Raw genomic sequence first — 15,187 nt, forward strand, 5'->3', positions numbered from 1 at the left:
CTGCAGGTGTGCCACGATAGGAAGTGGCTTTCTGTGGTGGCACACCAAGTAGAGGAGGAGCCAGGAGCACCAGTGGGGGACTCAAGAACAGGAAGATCAGAAATGCACTGTGTGATTCCATTGCACAGAGCAGGTAAGTCTAAACCTGTTTGTTATTTTAAAACAATGAAATCTAGTGTTTACAGTCAGCAAGAAAGAGAAAATGTGTGATTAGGAGTTAGGATAGAAGTATCCACATTGTGGAACCATCCCAACCTTGTCAAAGCAGGAACAAAAGAGCAAGCATGAGTAACCACACCTAAGCATAAATGTGGAACTATCTTGCTCAGAAAAAAGGGACTTTATATGTACCTCACAAGAATAAATATACAACACAAAACTATAAAAAAAATATAATATTTATTAATTTATTCAGTTAAAATAGACATTTTACATAAAAACAATAAATATCATGGTCTAGCACCAGCATACAGTCTTTTAAGTTTGTGATGAACAAACAATAAGCATATAGGATCGACACATTTCGCTGCATGTGCTACAGTGAAGTCACTTTTCGGTTAAATTTCAGTGTGGGGATCAGAACCACCCGATCTTGATGAAAGTTCAAAAAGGGGTTTTTGTGGCTGAAGGCCCTGATCCCGGAAAGTCTCTTGTCTGAGGTGATAGTTACCTAGAAGGTTGTCTTGATGGATAAATCCTTAATCAAAAAGGATTGAGATTGGTCAAATCTAGAGTTGGACAGGAAGCCAAGGATAAAAGGAACATCCCACATGGAAAATCTCAATTTACTCAGAGGTCTAAGCTGGATTGCACTTCTAAAAAAGACACTGGTAAAGGCTGAAAGTGCAGATATCTGTACCTTACGGGAACAGATATTTAGTAAAATATATAAGCCAGTTTGTAAGAAATACAGAATGTTCTGGACCTGATGGTTAGGGCAGGGAAAGTCAGAGGAAGCTACAAACAGGATAATTCTCAACCAAATTCTGTTGTAGACTTTATTAGGGCTTGGTCTTCTGGAGCTCATGATTGTAGTGATGAATTTTGCAGAACAGACTAAGTGGGCTAATCGTTCAAGAAGCAAACCAGGTGAGGTGACTGGGACACTGGTGGACTACAGCCTCCTGCGACAGAAAATTCTATTTGAGAAGTGGAGAGACTTGGTCACAGTAACTGAGCTGCAGTTGCAGAGGAAATTACAGTCTAAGCAATATGGAATTACTTCAACTGGTTCTGCCTTCACTGACAGTAGGCTCCTAAACAAACTGAAAATGGTGAGGACTGGCAGAAAGGCGTCCCTCTCCCACAGCTTGTTGGCACCAGATCCTCATGCAGTACTTCTCCATCTTGTGTGCTACAAGCTGGTGCCTGCAGATTTCTGTGTGTGCATTTCTTACCTCCTTGCTGCAGTGGTGCTGTTCTGCTAGACCTGTGATTTCATTCACATGTGTGTTGGGTTCTCTGTTCACCTATGGGCGTCACTTGCTCTATTGTGGATTTATATAATTTTCCCTTCTATCACTTCCTGGGTACACACATGTGCTCAGTGCAGTCTGCCTTGCCTGAGCAACCTCACAGTTCTCTAAGCTCCCATTTGCTACTTCTAGTGTATCCTGCGTCTGGCTACCCGTGTGCCAAGCCTGGCTTCGCTTCCTTCTGTGCTTGTCTGCTGCCCCTCCTGACCTCATCTTGTCTCTTGGATTTCCCATGTGAGTGGTCTCCGCATGCTCAACTGGGCATAGCTTGGGGCTGCATCCTGGTCTCAGCTTCCTGCAAGTCCATCCCCACCATCAGGGACCCTGGTAAAGAAGCAGGCTCCACGACCTGGGGATCCCCGAGTTGGTGATCTACAAGGTCTCACTACCACAGACATTTGACATTGTGATTGTATGAAGCTAATCGATCCACCTTTAGAGACACTCCCAGGAACAGGAGTCACATGAAGGAGTCTGGATGTAGAGACAACTTATTATTGCCTAATTGGGAGCATGAAAGAAAATCTGCTTGGGAGATATGAACCCATGAAATGTAGACTGAAGAGATGTTTGTGAGGTTATTTTCTGGTCAGGCCATGATCGGCTCCACTTCCCCCAGTAGACTCAGACTGCAAGTTCTACCCTGTCTCTTTATGCAGGACACTGCTGTATTTAACCTCATCAGAACAGAAGAATCTACTATCAGGTAATGAAAGGCATGAAGAGGGCAGACGGCTCTCCAAAGTTCCAGAATGGTAAAGACAACTTCCTGAGCAGGAAGGTTCCACTGACCTGGTGCTACCTCTGTTTTGACAGAAAGCACTCCTGCCCCTGAAGCTGAAATTGGCTGTAACTATGATGCATGAGGTGGGAGTGGGTTCTTCTGCCATGCCAACTACCACAGACTTCTTTTCATCACCTGCTAGATAACTTGGTTCATGTCCCTTGATGACCACTGTAGGAGAAACTCCTCTGCAAAGGGTGCATCCTCCATTGTGCCCATTTCACGGTCAGTGCAGTCAAGACTATGATCTCAATGACCAGTAATCACAGGAATGCTGAGAGGTGAGAAGAGGAAAGAGCCAGGATGATCACCAGAATATTCTCTAAAAGCAGAGAAATTGCATTCAAAACTGTATTGAATGGAGCTTTGCGTAGATCTGAGATAGCTCTTTTCCTGATTCATAAACCAGCCAAATTCTTAAAGGGTTCTGAGAACCTGATCTCTGTACTCCAGCAGAAGTTAATTGTCCTGAGAGAAGGAGAAAGTAGTGTAAATGATAGATGCATGCCTTTTTTCCCGATCAGGGTTACTACTGCCAGTAAACCTTTCATGAATACACAAGGCAAAGTTGAGAGGCCAAAAGGCAGGCGTGTAAAGTGCAGATGTTATTGCTCCATGGAAAAACAGGGAAACTTTTGAAAAGTGGCTAATATAAAAATGTGAAAATAAGTGTCTTTTAAATCTACTGAGATAAATCAGTGGCCTGGAGGGAGTGTCTGTAAGATGCAGAATAGCATTTCCATCCTGCAGTTTTGTTTTAATATGAATCTGTTCAGGTGAGTCAGATCGATAACAGGCCTCCAATTTCCTGTGTTTTTGCAGACCATGAGCAGTGGGGAATACAAGCCCTGAAACCCTCACCTACTGGAGTCACTGCTCCTTGAGATACTAGGGTCTTAACATAAATCAATAGAATCTTGTCACTGTAGCATATCAATTTTGTTAGCACAACCTAGAGATGTGAAGGACAACTTAATTTCCAGGCATTACTTGAAGAGACTTTTCTAAAAGTGTGATTCGGAGTTCTCAGCCTCCCACACATGCCAAAAGAGAAGCAACCAGGCTCTCACGAAGCGTGACCTCAAAAATATTTAGAAGCATCCCGACCTTCAACAGTAGCGCTCTTTACTAACTTCTGGAATGAAGATCGTCTCCTCTTCCAGTTTTTCCCTTTCAGGTCTATAGGAACACACTTCCCTGGAGTGATCCGTGTTCTGTCTGCTGAACTGCAGTCTTATTTGATGTAACAGATGTTTATCCTGAGGCTGGAACCCAGACTCACTGTCTGTGGCCCTGGCTATACAACAATTTCAGCTTTTGTAAGGCATAAGAAAACTGCAAATCATTCTTCAGGGCATAATCAATATTCTCCATCCAGACCTCAATTGCTTTACACATGGAAGCAAGAGCTAGCTTATGCTTACAGGCTGCACCCACTAACAGGTAGATCCTTTTAAGAGCAGTGTCAGTTTGCTTATCAAGGCTTTCCTTGAAAGACATGATGTTTTCTAGGGGGATAAGCTATGTGTCTAGCCAGCCTCATAAGGGCTACATAATTTAAGGGTGCTGAATCCAGATGCTTGTTCCTAAAAAAATACAGTTTTGCTATCCTGCTTTGGAGAGATGTTTTGTGCTCAGTCTTACTCCGTTCCTCTAGAATAACATTTTTCAGCGTTGTCAGCATTTTAAAGATACAGCACTCTTAAGGTGCTTAAAATATTTGCACTGCTTTGCAGGGGATCTTTCAATTTTAAGGCATCTATAACAGCCATTACCAAGACAGAAAAAAGAGAAAAGTCAAAACCTGCATATAGGTCATTCTCCTCGACATTTTCACCCTTAGAAGTGTCTTGAGAGAGTTGATTGAGAAGACTCTGTGGGTGGATCCTGAGCAGGGTGATCTGCTGCAAACACGTATAAAGTCCTGGGGCACTTGCCTGATGAGTGCAACTAACTTCTGGTTGGTGTCTTCCCTTTCTCCCACTCTCTGAGTAAAGCAATGTTCACATAGAGTTTTCCCAGTCAAGGCATGAACTCCACAAGTACCAAATCTAGGGCAAGCAAAATGGTGGTGAGAGTGGTATCTAGAAAAAGAGTGAGAGCTTCTCCTGTGTCGCCATGATATAGATGAAAATCTGTGATATGAAAATCCGGATGAAGACCTGCGTTGCTGTGACCTGGATGAGAAGCTGTGTCTTAAGGGTCCAGAGGAATCTCTTTCCTCCCTGGAGGAATTCTGATGCTGAGATCTGGAAGGACTGATCAATACAAAGTCCATTATACAAATGCCACCTGAAAGAGAAGTCACCTAACAGCCAGTACCTTACCTGCTAGGCAAAGGTGGCCACAAGGGGACGATGACAAACTCATGGTTTAAAACAGAGAACCTGTAGGCAACAGAAAAGAAAAGAATAATGACCAACACTGACAAAAAAAAAATAGAGGCAACATACTTCACCAGTTCACATGGCACAGAGAAAATACTGCCTGAGGGATAGACCAGCACAACTTGCCCACTGATTAATCCCTGAAGAACAGGGGATCGCTGGCTACATATAGTCATGCATTACAGGAACACACTGTACAGTATGTTCCTGAAATGCATAGGTGTGAACAGGTCCTTCATTTTGAATCCCTACTGCCTTTCTTTCAAAGTTACCTATGCGCGTCCTCCATTATGATTCCCTTCCTGAAGTTCAAAATATTCTACTCTTGGTCTTCTCTTGAACTTTGTGCTTTGGGTCTCATGAAGGTAATGAATTTTAGATTCATAGAATAAAACATATAGCAATATGTGCCTGTAGTGGATTGTGATAGACAGTCCACGTTCTATTAGATGATCAGTAAAATTACAATTTTATAGTCTTGCTACTCTCTGCTTCTTGCTATCTAAATTCCTTACTCTCTTAAGAAAACAATCAGATATAGGGCAACCGAACAATGATAATTAAGATGGCGCCTTCATCCGGAGTCTCACCCTAGGTGACTCATTAGAAGAAAAGTATCTTTTAACGTAAACAACCCCCATAAAAGGGAATGAGTCGTTTTGGTGACAATGATTGGAAGATATCAACACGGATGGAAGAACACGCAGGAAACTTAGGGGACTTTTCACCCAATCATCGGATATGCTTCACCTGCGTCATGAGACTTATAAATGTTACTGTTATTTCCTCAATAAAGTAGAAATTAGGAAGTTGGCAAACTGCATTCTGTGCCAGTGTCTTACTTCCACGTGCATGTATTCTCACATTAATTAGGCTCACTGGTAGATCACAATAGCTGTGGTCGGTAAGTGATCGCATCCAAAACATTTTGGCGCCCAACGTGGCGAAGCATATCCGATGATTGGGTGAAAAGTCCCCTAAGTTTCCTGTGTGTTCTTCCATCCATGCCTGTGGCAAAGAAAAATAGAATACAACACTAGAGGGTTTATACTGAAAAATGTAATTGTTTGTCTCACATTAAAGAAGGCCCACAAATCATATATTCAAAGCCAGATTTTGTTGTACCTAGACTCCCCCTGAGGCTGTATGCTACTTGTAGGTCAGACAAGTATGCTGCAGTAAAGCTGTTCAGGCACTTTGATTCACAGAAATTACAAGGTAGAAGGGTTAGAAACAAGGCAGGCTGATAGAATTCTAGATGACATATACAAATGGATAAAGCAAATGTGACACTTGGATCCTTTGACTTTCTTTAAATCTATGTGTACTTTATTTTATCTAAAATATTGTAATTTTTCTTCTACAGCTCATGATGTAACCTTGCCACATCAGTCAACAACTAAACCACGTACGTAGTCTCCAGTCTTTTATTTATTAGTGATAAAATGCAAATACTGGTAGCAGGCCAGGTCTGTAATCATGAGTGCCTGAAAGGTCCTGCCTAGTAAGGCCTTTAAAGTAAATGTAAAAAATAATAGGGAACCGCCATGCTGCCTTGTTTTTAAAGGCTGTCATACACGTCCAAAGAAATGGAGGCAAGACTCTCACTTCACCTAAAACTTTATGGCTCTAAAAACCACTCCATCCACCTGGGATCTCTCCACTCCATTCAGGCATATGGAGGCATATGGAGTTCTCAATGGAACAGTAAATTTCTAAGTGAGGGGAGTGCCTGCTGTGGTGTGTCCATTTCTTTGCACATGTGAATGCTGGCAAGGTGGTAAGCCATTGAAGAGAGACCACAGATGGAGTAAAAATGGAGCGAAGAGTTTCATACTGATTTTAGCTTTGCTACATGTAAGTTCCTGATTTGAGAAAACATTCAAAACATGAAGTGTACAAAGAATTCCGATGCCATTTGCTACTTTTAGGTCACTGACTCTCAAGCTGGTAAAGCCAGGATTAGAATAGGAACTGAGAACCTGTACCTCAAAAAATCCAGCAAATTGTATCGCTATTTAATCACTGTCTTAGCTTTAGGTGATATTAAACCCTCAGGTTTCAGCAGCTGATTCCATCACTTACTGAGCTTTTACTCTTTGCCTATGTTCCAGTTTAAGCTGATGCCATGACCTCTGCCCCTGGTTTCCTACTTCAGGGTAGCTCCTTTCTTTTGCAACATCCTATGGAGCCACCCTTGCATGCAAGGGTTATGTCTCTCTACACTGTGTGCAATAGAAGCACAAAGCCTTGTGATCTAGGTTGGTAAAGGGCTCCCCTGCTCCTTTCTCCTCCCACCCCATTCTCCATGCTAACAGACTGGCTGCAGACTGCACTGTCCAGTATTCATACTTTCCAGTAAAGACCGTAAGCTCAGGGGAGCAACACTTAGAAAGCAGGAGCCAACAGCACTGAAAGTTGAAAACTGTAAGAGCTGGTGTAAGAAGGTTTACTTGATTGTGCTCAATATGTTAAACTGAAACATTGAGGTTTTTATACCACTTTCACCAGCATTCAGCCAACAAAGTCAGAGCTCCCAAACTGCATATATGTTACTGGTTAGTAGAGCAATTGTAAGAAAAACAGCCCTATAACCTGCACCTACAAAATCAAATCAGTAGGCGCACTAGGGTACACACATTCAGACAAAGAGCTATAACTTTACTACTTTCAAAGGATTGTACTGACCTTGTCAGGTAACAGACAGATGACTCCTTGCTGCCAAATGAGCTAAAGAAAGACAACAGAAAATGGGCTTCAGTGCACAACGAGTCTAACAGGTGCACAGCAAATAATTTAGAAAAACAATCATTCACAGGGCTGCACACAATGTGCTTTATTTAAACATACCGCCTTAAGAATGGATCATCTGGCAGTATTCCCGGGGTCACGTAGGTCCTGCTAAAATGGTCTAAGCAATCATGGACCTGCATATAGCCACAGATAAATGTACAGAGCAGAGTACGGGTGTGGGGAGGAAAGAAACCCGTGCTCCTGGAATGCTTCAGAGCTCATTTTTGTTTCTTATTGTTTTTAAAACAATACTGTGAGCATACCAGAATGGGAGCCACCTTGGCTGAACTGTCCATCCAAGTCCTGGCTTCATTACCTACTGAGTCATGGATGTACAACAAGCATAAATCCAGTAAATGTGCAACTCCCATCCTCTATGTGTCTGTGACTCAGGATCAGCTGGGATGCCATATTTCTCTTTTCACAGTTTCCCTTTAAGAAAAAGGCTTAAAGTGGAATTCCAACCTAAACCTAGTTAGTCTTAAAAATGTTCCCTTCCCTTCCTAAAACCTATGCAATCTAACCTGGGTAAAAAAGATATGTATAGTTACCGATTTTTAGACCGCTCCGGTCCTGTCATGTGTTCCTGAAGCTCCCCTGTGTCAATCAGTGGTGGCTGTAGTGTGGAGGAGGGAGCATGGACATTGGCTGGGACATGGACCCCTATAGGCGAAGTCGTGACTCCTGGAATTCCCAGCCATTGTCGAGCACTCTTTCCTCTCCCCTGCACTGATACAGGGGATCACATGACCAGACTGGAGTGGATGAAAAATAGGCAAGTATACTCATCTTTTTTTAGGTCCCTTTCACACTGACATCCGATAGGGTCCGCCTGTCAGTTTTTCAGGAGGACCCGATCGGACCATCCATAGCTCTCTATGGAGCGGCAGGTGTCAGCAAACTTCAATCCAATCCATGGGGATCCGTTCCCCATCCATCCAGTGGATCGGATCAGTTGACAGTTGGGTGGAAACGGACAGGTGATCCCCATAGAAAATAGCAGGGTGTGTCTATGTCCACTGTGTAGCAGAACAGACACAGACCTGTCATCCACTTGCTCATTGGGGATCAGCGGAGAGATCCCCACTGAGCAAGCAGATCTTTTGACAGATCTGCCCCGTCTGAAAGGGACCTTATACATGTAAAATAGCATAGGTGTAAGGAGAGGGGAAGTGAACATTTTTAAGCACATTTAGTTTTAGGCTGGAATTCTACTTTAAAGTGGATATAAACCCTAATTCCCCTCTCACACATGCAAACTGTATTTTTTCTTCCGTCTGTTGACAGACGAAAAATGGACATCAATGCATTTGTATGGAAAGACGGATGTAAATAGATGATCATCCGTTTAAATCCACGTGTCAACATCCAATTTTTTTTAAAATGGATCAAAGCACTATATTTGTTCTGTTAAAAAAATGAAACAGACGAAAAAGGGATGTAAACTGACAAACGGTCCGTTATTGCATCCGTTTCTGCACTGGTAGTAGATGTTAAAAAGTGATGTAAAAACTGATTCTTTGAAAAAACGTGACTGAACTGGTGAAAAGCACATGTGAAAGGGGGCTTACATATACCCGGTGTAGTGACTGGCCTCAGATGATACACGCAGATTAAACAAATACCCCTACATACTGTATGTTGTGCCTGTTTATCTGCAGTCCTCTCTTCTCTACATCTGTTCAAAGTGCTGAATTTTTAGTCTGTGAGTTCAGAAAAAAGGGGACAGAGAACTAAAATTACACTCTGCAGAGCTCAGTGAGGAGAGCTCTGAGAGCTGATTGGAGGGAAGAGACACACCCCTTCACACAGCTCACAGCAATACAGCTGAGGCTGACAATCTGGTGGAGATCCCTCTCCCATCACCAATTTTTCTTGGTGCCAGGAAAACCTGTCAGAAGTGATTCATTCTGATAATAGAGGAACAAAGCAGCAGACAGAAATGACACTTAGCGCTTTTATTTGAGACAAGTACACACTATAGAGGGATACGGTTTGTTTATATTTCATGTCTAAGGTCTACAACCACTTTAACAATTTAGAACAATCCCCTTTCCTTAATGAAAATGCTTGGAAAGGGGAACAAGGAGGGAAGCCAGCTAGAAAGGAGTCAGCTGTATTTTTGCCTCTTGCCAAGAGCATACATTTTGCCCACATTGGATAATGCACCCACATACATGGCAACTGGTCTAGTATGAACATGCTCCCATTTAGGTAGATCAGAAGTTCTCATCTCTTAATGACGGCTATCCTATTTCTTTCATGAAAGGTTTTCTTTAAAGTGAAAAGTTACGGGATTGTATCACACAATCTACTGTCTGATTTATCTTTATTGTACCATCATAAGTGAGTACAGAAGTCACTAAAAATATTTTTAAATGCACTGTTGTAGATTATATGGCTTAGACATTGGGTTTGAGGTCTTATATTGTATCTTAAAAGAGAAGTATGGGGATTCAAAAAAACAAACAATCATACTCACCTAGGTGAATGTAACATTGATCCAATGCTGCATCTGTCCCCCGGCGCCTGTAAGACCAAGAACTGAGTGATCATTTGACTGCTGATTGCTCAGTTCGTGGCCTTCAGTGAGCAGAAAGCGGTGACTGTCAATCATCGGCACTCTGCTCTGCCCCTCCAGTGCTCATTGGAGTGCCGGGCTGTGGAGGAGGTTGATGCAGCTGGCTCGGGCTCTCATCGGCGTAAATTGGGATCTCTGCAGAGTCTCGACTGGCTGAGTGAGGTCAGCTGAAAGTGCCCGCTGTCAGCTGAATATGGGTCACAGGAGTGCAGATCTAAGTGCACTCCTGTGATCCCCAGAAGTAAGGCCAAAAGAGCATTCCATTTTTTGAGGAAAAACCTGCTCAGAACTATAATTACGATATAAATACAGTATATATTTTACAGGAGTTTAATAGATGATTATGGCTATATTAGAGGACCCCAGTCTGCATCATGGGGAATCTAATTTCTATGGGAGCCCTACACAACAGAGATAATCAGTCAGACAGTATAGAGATCCTCCTACAGTCAAGATTTGGTGTTTTAACATCATGTTGCTTTATCATTAAAGTTCATGTAAAGGTAAAACTTTTTTATTAACTTATGTACAGAGTGGGAAAAGAATAGACTCTCTGACAACTTTTTGTTGTGAACTGTGTCCTCGCTGGGAAGATTCATCATTGTCACTAAGACAGAAAATAAGGGGAATTTCTACATTTTAGAGTTGTCTTCAGAATAAGGGGTAAAGGAAAAACCTCTAATGAGGACAACTGTTCTGATCAGAACTGTCACACTTCCTGCTGCATCTCCAAGAAAGAGAGTGAAGGGAAATTACCTAGAAAGTCAACAGGCTATGGACAAACAAAAACAACCTCAGAAGGGTTTTAGCCCATCCCCATTCCCTCAAAGACTGAAAAAAAAGTTTGAGTATGCCTGCATTTTAAAGTGGTATTAAGCCCAAAAGCAAACATTTATTATACCGCAGCTTACCAATTCTTAGATGTGATGGATGCGTTAGTTTTGCTTTTAGGATTTTATTTTCAGCTTTTGATCTAGACAGTAAGTCTGTTGTTTTTTAGCAGAACAAGCTGTTCTGCAGATATAGCAATTAGATGCTTGAGTCAAACTATTTACCACTGACAGGGGTGCTCACAATGATCAACTTTAATTTATTTATGTAAAACCTTTATTCCAAAAGTAAAAACAACTGTTGCCCTACCTACTTAAAAAGTCTTAACTGGAGTTTGGCTTCAATTTGTTTACAGTATCTAAATCTGCTAGTACATCTAACACTCCCCTCCCCCCAAACTGACAACGCTGCTGTCAAAAGGTGTCTCTGTTGCTCGTGCTCGTGGAGGCACTCTAACACGGGAGGTATGTTACTGGCCAAATCACCAAGTGAAAACAAAGGGGGGGATCCTAAAAAGAGAAAACTAAAGCAGCCACATCTAATGATTGGTAAGCTGCAATATATAATATTTTTGGTTTGTGGTTTAATATTGTTTTCAACCTGGGTTCACACTGATGCGGTGCAAAATTTGCACCAGTTTCTGCACCGCATCATAATCGCACCCCATTCACACGAACCATTGCAGGTGTGTATTTTAAGTTAATGACACCCGAAATCAGTTCGCAAAACGCGGTGCGATGTGCAGAATTGGTGTGAACACCCATGCGGTCTGATTCTAGTGCGGACCAAAAAAAGGGTCCTGAACCTTTTTGGTGTGAAAAAAGTATGGCTCAAACCGCACCACACAGAATTCGCATGTGATTTGCACAGGAATGCGGTGCGGTTCCTGTGCAAATCACATGCAGTATGCTGCACCGCACAAGTGTGAACTGAGACTCAAATACCTAACTAATGGACTGACTACATTATCCCTGTGGAAGTTACCATTTACCTGTTTTTTTTTAAATGTTTCTGAAGGCCAATACCCAGACATTGCATTGTGTATACATGTCAGTCCCTCGGTTCACCAACAAGTGCCATTATAGGTACCAACAAGGCACCCTGATTGGTTGATGTGAACGGGTTACTTTGGCAATCGACAAGAAAAACTTAACATACGTTTGTAATTAGAGCAATGAATGTATTATGAAATTACACGATTGTCAGGAAAATACAGTCCATCAATTAACGGGGGGGAACTTTGCTGATGTTAATTCTGGCTGGGAAGACACAAGTTTTAAAACACTTGTCAGAGGCAAAACTGTTATACAGCACAAGCATAGAAGAGCAGCCCTCTTGTTGCATACTGTATATAAAACAGGAAAATAATGATAGGGATCCATCTTTCAAAGCAACATATTCATTCATGTCTTTCCTTTTAGAAACCAGCTGCAGCCCTCATCAATACAAACACACCATCACTAAGGACAATTGCACGGCTGAAGTGCCACTGACCAAGTGTCAGGGATACTGCGAGTCTGAATCATGGTAAGGGACAAATGCATTATCCTGTTTTCACCAATCATTGTATTACTAGTGTAACGCTCACCCCCAAAGGAGCCGCTGGAAATAACGGGCACTTCTGTCCTTACTTCAGTGATGAACCATATATATATATATATTGGATCCACAGCACACTAGGACTCTTTGTGGGAAGTTTTATAACAGGTTTAATAAGACAGGAAAAACTTTGCAAATAGACTGCAAATTAACTTGGAAAATAGCAGTTAAATGCACTATAGCTATAGATCAGAATTAACCCCCTTCAACTATAGCAGCAATATGTCCCCAGCTAAACTGACATCTCTTTAGGCTCAGTCCCAAATTCACTTGTATGCTGCAGGACTGTAGCACTGTGTGAGTCTATGTGTTGCACAGGCCTGTGTTAGTGAATCGGTGGAAAGCTCTTAAGGACTGACATGTCACTGGTTAGCAGTTGCTCACCACATCCACGAAGAACAGTCTCCATGGGTTAACTCCTTGAAGGGATCTCTCTATCTGACTAGTGTTTCCTGTTGTCAGGTGCCTCACCTAGGATGGTCACACCCTCCTCTGTAATTTCCAACACTATGACCTCTCTCTGCGGTGGGAGATGTCATTGCTGTTGGTAACTGCCATCACGGGTGACTGGTACCAATGATCACAATTGCTGCTGACTTCAGCTGCTGTAGATAACCATTGTCCTTAGCAACCTTTGCTGTTCTGGAAACAGTGTCAGTATACTTCAACAGTAGGGGCTGCAGACTAGCTCCCATATGTCCTCTGCAAAGGCCCACATGGCTCCTCCACCCCCTTCCTCCTTGCAAAGCATCCTGGTCCTGTAGTCCTGTGCAGTATAAAGTTACATTGTCTGCCTCTGTGATGAAACTGCAACTCCCACAAACACTCAAGTACTGCTGGGAGCTGAGCCAATCTAACCCTTTCTGACAACATGCAGTCTTAAAAGGGAAACTGTTCTTTAAAAGGGAAACGGCAATGGTCCCACTACACTAGTGAAACTTCTAAAGGCTTTTATATTTTATTCTGACTCTTATTTATATTACCAAACACAGAATTGGCAGAATATTAACATTTATTCAGCTGAATAAAATAGGAAAGTTAAAGCTGAAATTCAGGCAAACAAGTACAGTGTTGAAATACACATATATACTTACATACAGTTACACAAAAGTCCATCCAGTTCAACCATTACAAAAAAAAAAAAAGATATAATCCTATACCCACAGTTGATCCAGTGGAAGGCAAAAAAAAACCCCACATATATCCATCTTATCTGCCTGTTCAGCCAGTTTTGTGATTCACACACCTCTGCCTGACTGAATAGCCACTCTAATGTATCATGAGTTGTAGATATAGCAATTTTTAGCAGGAGTTCCCTGAGACCAGAACGTTAATTTAGAGGTTCCTCTGTGATGAGAAGGTTGAGAACGGCTGGCCTAATATATTTCATCCCTGCCCATTACTGTAACATTGACATATCTGCCATTGGTCATTCTTTGTTTTTAATTTCAGGTATCACGATGGATTTGAAGCAGTTGAGGGTAGGTGCCGCTGTTGCAGTCCAGTGCGCACCTCAGTAAAATCGATAGAACTTCACTGTCCCGACTCATCAAAATCTGTTATACAGATCAAAATAATTGAACAATGCGAATGTAACACTGTACCATGTTCTAACAACAGTTACCATTAATATTAATTGAATTTCCGCCAGCAAATAAACATTTTCTCTTTCATCAATATGTATTCTGCCTTGTAAATTCAAACCAATTTTATTTACCAGATCAGAGAACATCTTGTAAAATAGACTGCCATGCTCAACCTGAAATGATTATTAACAGTTTAAATAATAAACTGTTTTCTTTATGCATAAGTGTTTTCTTCTGTGTTTGTGTCTAAAACCAATCTTGCAATATCTGAATATTGAACAAAAAGTTTTTATATGTAAAAAGTGTACCATCTGTACCATGTTCTCTTCTATATACTGTATGACCCACTAGTTGCAGCCTATAGCTTTAAAAGCAGCACAGTGGTCCACATTCATGAAGCCAAAGTTTCTCTCAGAATATATCACACCTGATAATATTGCTTGATAGGTTACTTCAGCATTGTAAGTGCCAATACAACTTAAAGTGTGATTCCACTTTTGTGGAAAAAAATTAGCAAATAACAAACAAATAGCATATACAATTACGATACACGCCATATTGTAATTTAATGTCATTATAAATTACATTTCCTTTTCAATCTGCAGAGGTGTAAATTTCTGTAAAATGCAATTCAATATGGCCACCTGGAGGTGTTCTGTACACAGAACGTCCCCCAGAAATGTCATTTCCTGCTTGTGTGATTGGCCCACTGATTTGCCCAGAAGTCTGCACTAAGATACAAATCAGCTTTTGAGCATCCCCTGCAACAAAAATGTCATTTTTGGTGAGATACTCTCAAAGGGAAATCATGTCTGAAGGGACCCAAAAAGTTTCCTCATTAGAGCCCTGCAGGTGCAGCAGCTGATTGATAATTATGAAGACATTCCCATACAGATTCTCTCTGCACATGGACACACACAAACAAACAACTATTTGTTCAGAATAACAAAAGGTAGACATCAGCAACAAAGTTTGTTAAAATCCCTGCAATGTACATAGATTACCTAGAAGGGAATGGTTTTTTTTTCAACAAAAGTGTAGTTACTCTTTAACCATTTCACTGCCAGGTCTGTACACCGTACAACCTGACAGCAGGAAGTTTTATACACAATCCAGCTGCAGCCACCAGAATGTGGGTTTGTGTATAGAAC

At 41.7% G+C, this 15,187-nt stretch overlaps 1 protein-coding gene across 1 annotated transcript in view; it reads left to right on the forward strand.

Annotated features, from left to right (window-relative positions):
• LOC149445626 (uncharacterized) overlaps nucleotides 1-14,260 on the forward strand; it is a 70,257-nt gene extending 55,997 nt beyond the window's left edge. The window contains exons 21-23 of the mRNA XM_089653509.1: nucleotides 6,013-6,054; nucleotides 12,273-12,378; nucleotides 13,903-14,260. Coding sequence (XP_089509635.1) covers nucleotides 6,013-6,054; nucleotides 12,273-12,378; nucleotides 13,903-14,080 — 326 coding nt within the window. The 3' untranslated portion in view covers nucleotides 14,081-14,260. The remainder of the gene's footprint in view (nucleotides 1-6,012; nucleotides 6,055-12,272; nucleotides 12,379-13,902) is intronic.
• Nucleotides 14,261-15,187: the final 927 nt, after the last annotated feature.

Source organism: Staurois parvus, unplaced genomic scaffold, assembly GCF_062004578.1.
Source record: "Staurois parvus isolate SC_StPar_1 unplaced genomic scaffold, SC_StPar_1.0 ptg000715l, whole genome shotgun sequence".
Taxonomy (NCBI): domain Eukaryota; kingdom Metazoa; phylum Chordata; class Amphibia; order Anura; family Ranidae; genus Staurois; species Staurois parvus.